Source organism: Ambystoma mexicanum, chromosome 2q, assembly GCF_040938575.1.
Source record: "Ambystoma mexicanum isolate Mex_15411 chromosome 2q, UKY_AmexF1_1, whole genome shotgun sequence".
Lineage (NCBI taxonomy): Eukaryota > Metazoa > Chordata > Amphibia > Caudata > Ambystomatidae > Ambystoma > Ambystoma mexicanum.
In genome coordinates, this window is record NC_090924.1 from 445,927,514 (window position 1) to 445,939,587 (window position 12,074).

Consider the following 12,074-nt stretch of genomic DNA (forward strand, 5'->3'; position numbering starts at 1 on the left):
GTCGCGTGTTGTTCGAGTTCTGTCCCATCTTGATTACTGAAATGGAAACATTTCTATAGGACATGTATCCTACTAGTTGCCCCACAGACATTTTTACCTCCAAAATGTTCTGGAAAATGGGAAAATTATTGCTCCATTCCTGAGGAGATTCGTGAATGCTTTGTTTCTTCACAAAACAATTCCGTCCGCGATTAAGGAAGTTGTGATAACTCCTCTAGTAAAAAATACTGGTTTGAATCCCAAGTAAGCTGCCAACCTTAGGCCAATTACGAATATCCTTTTCCTCCTCAAAATAATGGATGAACTGGCCACAGCTCAATTACAACAGCATGTGGAAGCCTATGGACTTCTACATATGAAACTATCAGGGTTCAGACGGAACCATGGAACACAAGAGCACTCTTCTCAACCTACAAGCACAAATGCTGACCGCCTTGTCAAGGAGTAGTGCACGGTTGCTGATACTTATTGACCCGTCAGCGGCCTTTGACCTGCTTTATCAAAGAAGCTGCTCGACACTTTGCCAGACACTGGTAACTGCTCCAAGAAGGTGATCAAGTGGATGGACTCCTTCCTTAGGGGCAGGAAATCTAGGATGTTGGGCGATGCCTCATCAGAATCAGCTGAGATTTACCATGGGGTACCACAAGGTGCTTGCCAGTTTCTGTCACTGTTTAATCTCTATATCAAACCACTGTGTGTCAAAATTGAAGAACCTGGCCTACAGTTCACTAGTTATGCTGCCGATATACAGCTGATTATGGAGCTCTGTGGCGATCGTGATTTAGATCAGAAAAAATTGAAGCAAGTGTATAAGGCTATTAAAGACTGGATGGCAACAAACTGGCTCTGCATGATTGGTGCTAAAACCGAGCTGATGGTTTATGGGTCACAAGAAGCCAGGACAAATATGAGCTAGGCTTACAATGGGTTTGAAATTGAAGGTTGTCGAATCTCAGTAGTCAATAAGGTAAAAACTCTAGGTATCTATATGGAAGCTTCTTTGAAAGTGGATGTGCACGTGAACCATGTTGTAAAAAAACTCCATTACCTGAAGGTCTTGCTGCAGATTAGCCCATTAGTCTCTAAAAAGAAACACTGCAAAACGCTGGTCCGGGTTATCCTATTACCGAGACTTGATTATTGTAACTCCCCTTTAGAGGAGTGGGGGCAAGCAAAGAACGCTGGGGGAGATTGCATGCAGAAAATCCAGAATGACACTGTACGTATAGTCTGAAATATCTCCATGACAGAACCAGTATCCAGAGCTCAGAAAGAGCTCAATTGTCTCCCTGTGGCGGCAAGAGTTCAATTTAAAATTCTTATGGTGGGACATAAATGTTTATTTGGAGATGCCCCCATCTATTTAAAAGAAAAAATCGAATTTCTTTGACCATGATTAAGGGGACATGCCTGACCTTCACAACACTTTATAGGCATCATCTTTGTCTCAGTACTAAAGTGGTGAAATGGCATAGTGTTTATTGCTCTCAGCTGCCTCTTCCTCGTCTCAGTACTAACTTGAGTCACATGAAGGGAAATGATGGGAGCTGACTTACAATAACCCATAAAGGTCAGGGAAAGGTTAGGTTGGTCGTCAATAGGGAAAGGGTGTGTGAGAAACCTGAAGGTACTCTCACATCTACTCCTCAGGAATCTTCTGTTCAGGTGGCATGGGGAAGGGCCATCGCTTTTGGATCCCAACCTTTGGGACCCAATTGAGGAAGGATCACCTGAAGGCGAGACATGGTATGAACTTCCAATTGAACTACGGAGGGAAAAATGTCATTGTACCTTTAGGAAACATGTGAAAACCCTTGAGTAGTATAGTCAGCTAGTCTTTTTATGATGATTTGTTGCTGTCTTCGTGTCTTGTGTTTGTGTAAGCGCCTTGATGCCTAAGGGCTTTGGCACTCTATAAATATACATAACATAGCATAACATGTGTACACAAACAGAGGCACACAAGCACACACCATGCTACAGACCTACCACTTCGAGATTTGAGGTCTGATCCTATGGAGGTTGAAAATATTTATTTTTCAAAGATATTTTCGAGGGTGAGGAAGACAGTAGTAAACATTGGGGTTAACAACTAAGCCAATGTGGATTTGCTTAGTGATGCAATATTGTTTGGTGGTTGGGGGGTGGGAGGGTAACGCTTGGGTAAAAAATCTGGCAAATGGAAGATTGCTCTTTATGAAATTATTTAATTGGGGACCGGCTTCTCGACTTCAAGATAAAGACTATCTGATGGTTGTTACACATGAGAGAAATAAAGGGTAATATACAGTAAAGAACGTGTGGCTTATTGAACACAAATACATACATTTTTCTTTTATCTTTTAAAACGCTCACTCCAAGCCAAGCAAATTCTCAAATGCACTGCTCTGTATAAGAAAAGGGATGATGAGAGGGGCGTATCTCCAAGTAACGACTTTGGAGAAGGCTTTGCTGTGGCTAGATGATACCAAAATATTCCTACAGAAAACTGATAAATCAATTGAGGCCAAGAAGGCTACATCTGCAAGAGAATGTTGCCCGATGAAAAGGTGCTGACCTAGTTCCACCCTTGCGTTCCTTTGGGATTGGCCAAGGAGAGTGACACTCATTTTGTATTGTTTTGCTCATTTGTATGATCAAATAAACAATGGTTATTGCCCACATTATTTTATAGACAATTATTGTAGTTATAGAGTTGCTAGGGCATATCGTTTAAAGTTGGAAGATCATGGGTATCTACAGAGATTGGCAATATATTTTGAGACGATGCTTAGAATTAGGAATGGAATGTGGACACTTATTTGTTCAAGTATTTTGGAGGAAGGTTTTGCATTGATATTTTAATAATCGACTTTTATTGGGGAATTTGCACTTGGTGAGCCGCTGAACTGGTTGAATATGTAAGGCACGCAAAGAGCATCTGGTGGTAGACATGGCGATGCGCTGCGTGGCATTGGTGCTCAATCAAAGGTTTTACAGTATTGAGTTTGCTTAGTGAAATATGGCTCTTGCTGCTGGGAAGATTTGATTTAATTGTGTTGGTGTACTGGCGAATGCTATTGTAAATAATGTGTCTTTGGCCAATGTGATGAAATTCCCTTTATTGATTGTACAGTTTTTGCGGATTAAGTGATAGCTGAATAAACTATTGTCTCACTAGACTAGTGCAGTACCCTGTTTGTTTTGTGTATCGACCACAGGGCAGTGAAGCCCAAGTACTGCTTAGTCTGGATCTATTGGAATGGCATTACATTTGGGAAAATGAAATGTGTGCATCTTTGGCATAAGTTGATGAGATATGCACATTTCTTAGCTCTCAGTTTATGGAGTCCTAGTGAGGAGACCCCGGCAGAAGAGCAGGGAGTAGTCAAGATGGGAAAGTAGCCCTATTTGGACTCTGGCAATACATTGGCTCAAGAGCATCAGGGGTACTATCCTGTGGGTTGGCAGCAGGTGGTTGGAGGCACTCATTAATATGTCATTCCCTTGTGGTAAGAATGACAGGCTGCACCATGAAACACATCACGATTCTGAGTTTCTGTGATGAGAGGGGTGAGTGATGAATCAAGGGCATTTGTACCTTCTCCCCAAAGGGGTGCCTCCTCCTTTGAGGCTAGGGAGGTGAGCCTGCCCTGCAAGACTATCCCTAGGGGTCTAGGCAAACCATCCCTAGGGGTCTAGGCAAGTTTGACCTCACTGGGAGAGATTCCCCCTTAGGGGACAAGGATTCCCATTCTGGGCAGGAACTCCCTAAACCGTTCCCCATAATGACATACATCAGATTATCTGAGAGGCAAAACAGAAACAATTCCAGAGACTGGACTGAAGTAAAAGTTAACGTATGCCATGATCATCAAGGAACAAAATGTGTCTTTTTAAGAACAAACTTCAATCAACTGTGACGATGAGGTTGAATATAGAGGACACGTTGAACCAGAGAGGACAAGAAATGTATATGTGAGTAGGGGAGGTCCCCTGACAGCGTAACACAGGCGAGAGACAGAGCTGCGAGGAGCTGCGGAGCCAGCAAAGTTCATGACTGCTCTGAGTGAGGAAAGCAAATGCTGGAGACCCAGCATGTACAGTCAGCGCGGAACTGAGGAAACGGGAGTACCAATCCCAGTGGTGGCGTGACCAGGGAAGTTCCATTGTGAGCAGTCTACCCCATTGATTATACCGACACCACTGCACTGAAACATCAGTCACCTGGCTGGTTACCAGAAGGGTGACTGGAACGCCAGACGAAAGAAGAGCTAAAGTCAGATTCTGGCAAGAACAAGCCGACAGAGTACCAAGAGAGAGAAGGTCCAAGTGACTGCAGGCTGTGGAAACGCTCGCCTGAGATGCAAAAGGTAACGGGAGGAACAGGAGGACCTGGAGGCCAAGTGGGACTCGTTATGTAATCAGAGAAATTCATCCCAGTGAATTTTACAAAGTCCAAAATGCAAAGTTGATCAACTTGAACTGCAATACTAAGGAAAACATAATTATAAGTAAACCTGAGAAAGAGACTGCTAGCCGTGGATAAGATTACACTGGGAAGAAGGGAGAATATTCTGTCATTCAAGAGATACAGAGAGGAATATATTAGGGAGAGGACCCTACGAAGTGAAAGGAACACGTCCCAGTGGAAGGGACAAAACCCTAAATACCAAGCTGAGAACATTGGCTTGTCAAAAATGAGATTATAAGAGTAGGAGAAACCTTCAGCAAGAGAATGTTAAAAATTGGGTAACACCACTCTGGGACAATGCCAGAATTCATTGGTGTTTGAAAAGCAACAAATTGAGTAGAATACTATGAATAGAAGACAAGAAAAGCCATTAAGATAGAAGATACCCTGGATAAACCAAAGCTAAGAAAACGAGGGAACGTTAATCACCAAGAAAAGATATCCCAGCTAAGAAAATACATGTCACAAGGATATACAGGAACAAACAGCCTAAATCAAAAGACAAAACAAAGCACAGGAAATGCCACTTGGAGAGCACTCCCTAAGGATAAGGGAAACCCCAAAGACTTTAACAAAGGAGTTACAGGATTTTATACGAAAGGTGACCAGAGACCATCTAAAGATTGGATATTAAGAAGAGTAATTCTAAAAATACAAGTAGACCACTGCATCATCAGGAGAAGGGAGTCATTTTCGTGACCTTAGTTGGTTTTGAATAGTGGTAGGGTCAGTTAGAATTCGTTTTTGGACAGTGGTCTCTTTAATTTGGACATTTCTTAATGTCAGGTTTCCCTAACTCATCTTTCCTTAAGTAACATGTGTATTTTATTTTACTTCATTTTATTCTGAGTGTTTTGGCTAGTTGGGCCGGTATCTTGATTGGCTAGGGAGTGCATAAGGTAAGTTGCTGGACATTCTGAACTGCCTTTCATTGTCTTCTGCCCAGCTGAGAAGGTCAGAAAGTCTGGAGCTCCAGGAAAAAGTGCCTTCCCTTTTAGAAGCCACCAGGAATAAAATGAGAAGAATAAAGAAGGAACAGTGAAGAGAAGGACAAAGTTTACTGGATTGCTTGTGCCAAAGCTAAGTGATAATGTTTGTTTTTATCGTACTACATTAAAAAGATTAACTTGAATGACTAACGTTCTTAAGAAAAGATAAGATATCCTTACAAGATTGTTCTGAAGGTTCTAAATCATAGGATTTGGGTGGAAACAGTAAAAAGTGCTTGTGCGTAGTTTTAGCCTGGAAAGCTTTCTTGTTTATATATTAATCTGTTTGAGTTTATGAACCGTTGATTTAGAGGAAAGGCCCAGCGCGTTTACATCCCGTTGCCAGGGAACAATAAGGCGTCACGGCTTCCTCTTTCGGAAAGCTTTCTAAAACATGCGAGTAACGTAGAACCTTGCTGAAGTTACGTTACTGGGGTCCGGCAAAACAGTTATAGCAGCTCAGAGAGTTTCTCACTAAGAACAAAACTGTTTAGTGCGTTGACAACACAGAAAACATTTCCCAAAGGGAATTTAGTTTAATTACTAGCGCCGGCAGCACAGTGTCCAAAATATAAATTAAGGAGACAAAGTGCAGCCAGCACAGAGACAAGCTACAGTCAGCCACAGAGACTATTTTTAGTGCGGGCAGCGCAGAGTTTCAGGAGCGATAGGAAGAGACTTACAAGAGAATACAGTTTTGAACACAGTTTTCATGTACACGTTTAAGAATGCAGAATTAATTTACACGTTAGTGAATGCAGAGCTGTGAACACAGCAGCACGTGTTTATTTTCTAACTAATCTTTTAAAGTTACCAATGTAAAAGTAAAAGTGAGCAGAGACAGAGAAGAAGAAAACAATAATTCTGGTACTGAGTAGCAGGATAAACCTTTGTACCTTTTTTCTGGATTGTGGAGAGAAAAAAAAAAACATTCTAAACAGGGTTTCCACGTTTAATGGAAAGTCATTCTCAAGACACATTAGCATATTTCCTCCAGGCAGACCACAGAGGAGATCCAGGTATTTAAGTTTATTTTGTTAAATGAGCTTTAGGGACATTTTGGGAGAGCTGAGTGAGGATGTTGATGTTAATCTAGCATGTTGTCTCCTTCTCTCCTTCTGCAGATTTACGAGAGATAGCAGGGAGGAATCTGTTTTAATAAAACATCTGTTGTATCCATTCCCCCTTTACCCCTGGGGTGTCCCGTGCTCAGCTGTGGTTACAGTGCAGTTGAGTGCATCACACTCTTGAGGGTCTGCCAGAGTTCAGCAGATTCTGAGGACGTTTCATCAAGACGACTGACACCGGACGACTGACAGGATGGGAACACCCCATAGCAATAGGGAAAGATAGACCTTATATTTATTAGTAAATAAATAATTCTCTGAAATGGCATCACAGTGTCCGCGTCCTTCTTCTGACTCTCCACAGGTGGTTTGTATTGTACCTGCAAATAGTATCTCACTCTTGGACAAATGAAGTGAAAGCCAACTCTGTTGCATTCAGTTCTAAACGTGTCCAGAGAAAGGTTTAGACTCCATGGCTCATGCAGTTCATGGCCCATCTGCAGATGGGCCATGAACTGAACCGTTTCAGTGAAATAGGTGCATGCCATGTAGGAATCCTATTGAGAGCACTAGCTTGCAAAGCAGTCCTTCCAATCACAGCAGGGCCTGGATCACTCTGGCCTGCCCTTGCTCCCATGTTCATTCTACTATCCTGCTCTGCTGGCAGCTGCAGGTGGCAGGAAGAAATTCAGCTGCAGCTCCAATAAATGTCTCAGACAGGGCCAGGGGAGGGCATGGGAATGGGGAAAAGAGGTTCCAGATGTGCCCGCTTTTAGGATGGCACAGAGCCAAAAGTGCACAGTTTTTAGAGTACAAACAAGGTCAAGCTCCAGCGCAGCTGCTCCACTCTGTATATCTGTTCATGTGAAGGGAGGCGCCGTGTGCTTGACAGCCCACCCCCGCCTACAGCAGGATGCTGTAAAGCCTCCTGAAACCTAAGCCTTGATTATGCGAAACGTACAACTCTGCAAGTGTGCAGTTCATGCAGGATTGCCCTGCCAGAATGCCTTCCCGTGTGGAAACCTGCATGCTTAAAGAGGCTTTGTATAGGACTTTATCAAGGTGCCAGACATGCTATGCCGATACACCGGCCACTCAGATGTTAGCTATTAAGGGAGACACAGCAGCTATGTTCTAGCTTCTAAATGCATATTTTAGTGTCTTATGGGGTTCACCAACATGCTCGACAAAGACAACACCACAAGAACTACAATTTCCACAAAGTAATGGAAGACATGTTTTAATAGCAAATAATAGCAAATGATGATAATTCACATGCCCTCCTTGGGTTTTACAAAAATATCAGCTGAAGCATACTTTCCCAGTGGTCTGGTGAAATTCAACGTAGTTCCCAAAAACATTACTTTGCCAGCGTCCATCTTTGTTGCTTCCATGATTCTGGCTACGATACATGTGGCTCCAAAGCCTGCCTCTGATCATGTGTCATTCCCCCGATTCTCGGGCACACTTGCACTCCTATACATAGAAGCCAAACGCCTTGTGGGGTCCAATGCCGCATATGCCCTGATAAATGCAATCCCAGCCTGACCCAACAGCCCAGATAATGGGCCCATTCATGACATTCGTCAATGTTATTGTGGCCTGCTCCCTTCAAAGACCTGAGAAATCAGCTTCATCTAAAAGGCCCCTGCCTCTGCCAACCTCTCAGTTGTACTTTCTTAAGCATTGTTTCGTTGGTGTAGGCAGTACCACGTCAAGCAGCTACCTCGATGGCTGTCGTATGTCCCAAGTTCAGGTTGATGACCTGAACAAGTAATCCAAATTTGGGAGCAAATTCTTCCATTTTCCTTCAAAGTATTGATGGTCTAGATGGGTTTTGAGGAGGGATCTTGCTCTCTTCCAGAGACCTGTTTACTGGGGATGTTTCCCTCATCCATATCCTCATCGAGGGCATGGTATGTTAGAAAGTGTATTTACTGCACAAAATAACTAACATAGTGGTTTCAGAGCACTAAGTCTTCTGCGGGTGTTGACATATTGTAACCCCGGCAGGGATATCCAGGCATTGGTGTGAGTCAAATAAGGTAGAGGGGGTACAGTGAGTAACAGGTTATCCAGAGTGTTTTGGGGGAGAAAGTGCTGGGTGACGGCAACAGTAATGTAGTTTGACAAGCATTGTGAATGGGAGTAACATTCTGTTTGTAATAGGGAGGGAGATTTTTATAATGGCAATTTCAGAATTGCTGGTAGTAGTAGAAATGGTAGGAGGAATGCGATGGGCTTGAGATGTGCTTAAGTGGACCCTTGTAGAGTGGAGGCTATTTGGTGTGGGAATGTAAAATCAAGAGGAAATAGCTTAAAATGTTGTGGGTGCGGTTACCTGCCAAAACTAAACATACAAGTCTAGCTGACATAGAGGCTTGTATGAAGCCTGAATTTGATGTGATTGGTTGTTGGCTTCTGCAAGTACCATAAACCCCATCACTGTTCTCTCCAAATCATTTCCTACACAGAGGTTGATAATTCATTAAAAGATTTGTTGATGGAATTCAGGGAATAGAAAGAATCCCAAAATGGCAAAACACAGGAGAAAGCAAAGGGAAGCAGAAATGCTGTAGGGTAAAGGCCGGGAGCAAAACCACAATGGTAAAAATATTTAGGAGCGAACATGATAGGCAAAACCACAGTCCGGAACACAATGTTGTAGAATATTACTCCATCATATGACCAGGCTACTCCAGTCCTGTGACTCCTTTTACCATTAGTTCGCAGCCGTCGCTCCCAAGCCAAGGGGGCCGGCAGCCTGCAACATGAAACACACTTGGCAGGCCGCTGCGCATGCTTACTTACCCTGTGTTCACAACAAGTCCCATGAACGTCTGAATCACCAGGGGCAGCTCATATTTAACGATGTATAAATAACTGGACATGGCTGCAAAGAAAAAAAAATAAGACCAAAATAAGCATTCTAAATATACACTTCTGGCTAAACTTGTGGGACGATTCCTGGAGTTCAGATCAGCAGACGTTCAAGGGATCTGAATCCACTTGCACTGTACAGCCCTACACCCTGCCCAAGCTTCCCAAATCCACGCTAGGTGTCTGCAGCTTTCTCTTCCCAAATTAGGTCAGCAGTGCTGCTGCTTCATTGTGTACAGTCGGTAAGCATTACATACGCTGGGAAAGACAAACCTCTTGCTGCTTAGCAGTATATTAGAGACTTGCATACAGGAACGCACCATCAACAATCACCTCGAGCTCACTATAAAACAGACCCTGTATCGGTCAAAGGGATTCAGAGGCATTGCTAGCGGGTGTGGTCAGAGGGGCTTATAGCCCGGGTCTTTTGGTTGTAGCCCCGGATAGAAGCTCAGGGGCTACAACCAAAAATTCAGACATTAGCGTAGCCCCAAATCTTTTCCAGACCTAGAGAGGCGGTGGGTACTTTAATCAGGAAAGATATCCCGTCCTTTCCTCTACCCCTCTTGAATACACTCCATCTTCCTTCGATCGTTTTCACTCCTCCTCATCATTATCTAACAGCCCCGTGGCACTCTCAACCTCGTCTTCTATTACTCCGATCTCCTGCCTGAGTCCCTCCACTTCGATATCCCAACCATAATTAAACAGGATTTCAAACCCTCCGCAGCTTGAAGGCCCATTGCCCTGCTTCACTCCTCCCTCTGGAACTACTCGCTTGACTTGCAACCTACCCAGTGCACTCCCCTCCATGGACATATTCTTGACTTGAACTTCCTTTCTTTGTCCCTGAAATTTCCGCCCCTGCCCCTCCATCAACTCTTCTGCCTTGGATCACACCAGGCTCCACTTCACTTTATCTGTCCCTCAGCAACCCCACCCGACAATCCTCCTGTATCACAAAACGTAGGTTTCAGTCTGAATCTGTGCTACCTTATCATAACCAAGTGAGGTCATCCCCACAGGCCCCCCCCTGTAATGACCAGCTCCACTGAAGCTGTGCTCTTGCTACCCCACATAAGCAATACTGTCCTGCTCGTTCCTTCCCTGCCATTCAAATGCTAAGGACTAGCATGTGTTTACACTTTGGACGTTGACAGAAAACCAACTCTCCTTTCTTCCTATAAGGAGGCCCACCATTCAATCACTCTTCTCTACCAAATCCTCCTATTGCGCCACCCTCATATTCTCACCCCCAAAAAGCTAGCTAAAACCCTCCAGCACACGATTGACACTCCTTCTCCACTTTTCTTCCCCATCCTGCTCTTGGCTGATGGCTTTGGCTGTTTCTTATCTGCTAAAATATTCAAGATTCATAATACCCTCACTGCCTTATTCTCCCTTCATCCTCCTCCCTCTTTCTCTTCAACTACCCCATGCCCTTCTCTTCCACCCCCCCCATTTTTCACTCCTACCTCTTTGGTCGATCATACCCCTCACTAGCTCTAGTCTCTCTTCAATCTCTCCCGATCTTGCAGGATCTTCCGGGCCTACTAGAAGGTAGCCACTGTGCTACCCCTTCTAAAAAAGAAAACCCTATGGCAGATCCCAACAATCCTGCCAATTTTCCCTTCTCTCTCACTATACTAAGATGCACATCTTGTCTTTAACTGAATCAACCTCATATCCTGCCCATGCATTGAGTACATGTAATCAGGGACTCAATGACCCTCTCCAGTCAACTTTTGCAGCTGTCACTCTACGGAATGGGCCTTATCCAGTTCTCTCACTTTCTCATCACTGTTCACCCCTCCATTTTAATTCTTCTAGATGCCTAAGGCCTTTTGACCACTCGTAACTCTTTTCAACTCTTGCTCTCGTAGGCTTCAAGGGCACTGATTTGTCTCATATCTGACTGGCCATGGGGTCGAAGCATTGTGGATTAGACGCACATTGGCAGATATTCCTCTACCAGTCAGCCTCCTCCAAGGGTCAATCAATGGTCCCATCAGTTCAGTTTGTACACCTCCACACTGGGTAAGCTCATATAATCTTTCTGATTCTCATACCATCTCTCCACAGGACAGACCCACCCAAATGAGTTTCTCCTTCCCCTTTTCAGCCTGAAGTCTCCTAAAAAAAATCACTGACTATCTGATGGTCATATGCGACAGGATTACACTTTAGTCTTTGAATGAGTTCAGGATTTGAGAACAAAATCTCATCTCCTGGCTTCTTGTGCTCCATCTCTCCTTTTATCTCTAACGTTTCCTCCCTCCACTCTCACTCCCTACCCCATTGCTCGCAAACTAGGGTGACCTGAAACATCAGCAATATATTACCTCCACCTCTACGACTGCCAGGATTAACCTCCTGAGCACCCACATAATCCCCCAATGTCACCTTTCTCTTTGCTAAAACTCTTGTCCTCAGTTGCCTGGACTACTGCTCCAGCCTGCTCATAGGATTCCCCTTTACTCCTTCATCACTCTGTACATAATCAGCTTTGTAGTGCTCATCTTCTTCTTTCTTTTTGGATCTTCTCCTTCCTCATTGACTCTGGAGTTGCATTTAGGTGATCATTCCTTTTTCAAACTTCTCCTTTTTGTCTATAAATCCATCCATGGCCTGTCAATTTTTCCAAAGCTTGATACCAGTGCTTAATATGTAAAATAATAAGTG

At 43.8% G+C, this 12,074-nt stretch overlaps 1 protein-coding gene across 3 annotated transcripts in view; it reads right to left on the bottom strand.

Moving 5' to 3' along the window:
• SLC38A5 (solute carrier family 38 member 5) overlaps positions 1–12,074 on the bottom strand; it is an 825,614-nt gene that overhangs the window by 153,872 nt on the left and 659,668 nt on the right. For all 3 annotated transcript variants that reach the window (XM_069647525.1, XM_069647526.1, XM_069647527.1), the window contains one exon: positions 9,324–9,405. In XM_069647525.1, the coding sequence (XP_069503626.1) occupies positions 9,324–9,405 (82 nt within the window). The remainder of the gene's footprint in view (positions 1–9,323; positions 9,406–12,074) is intronic.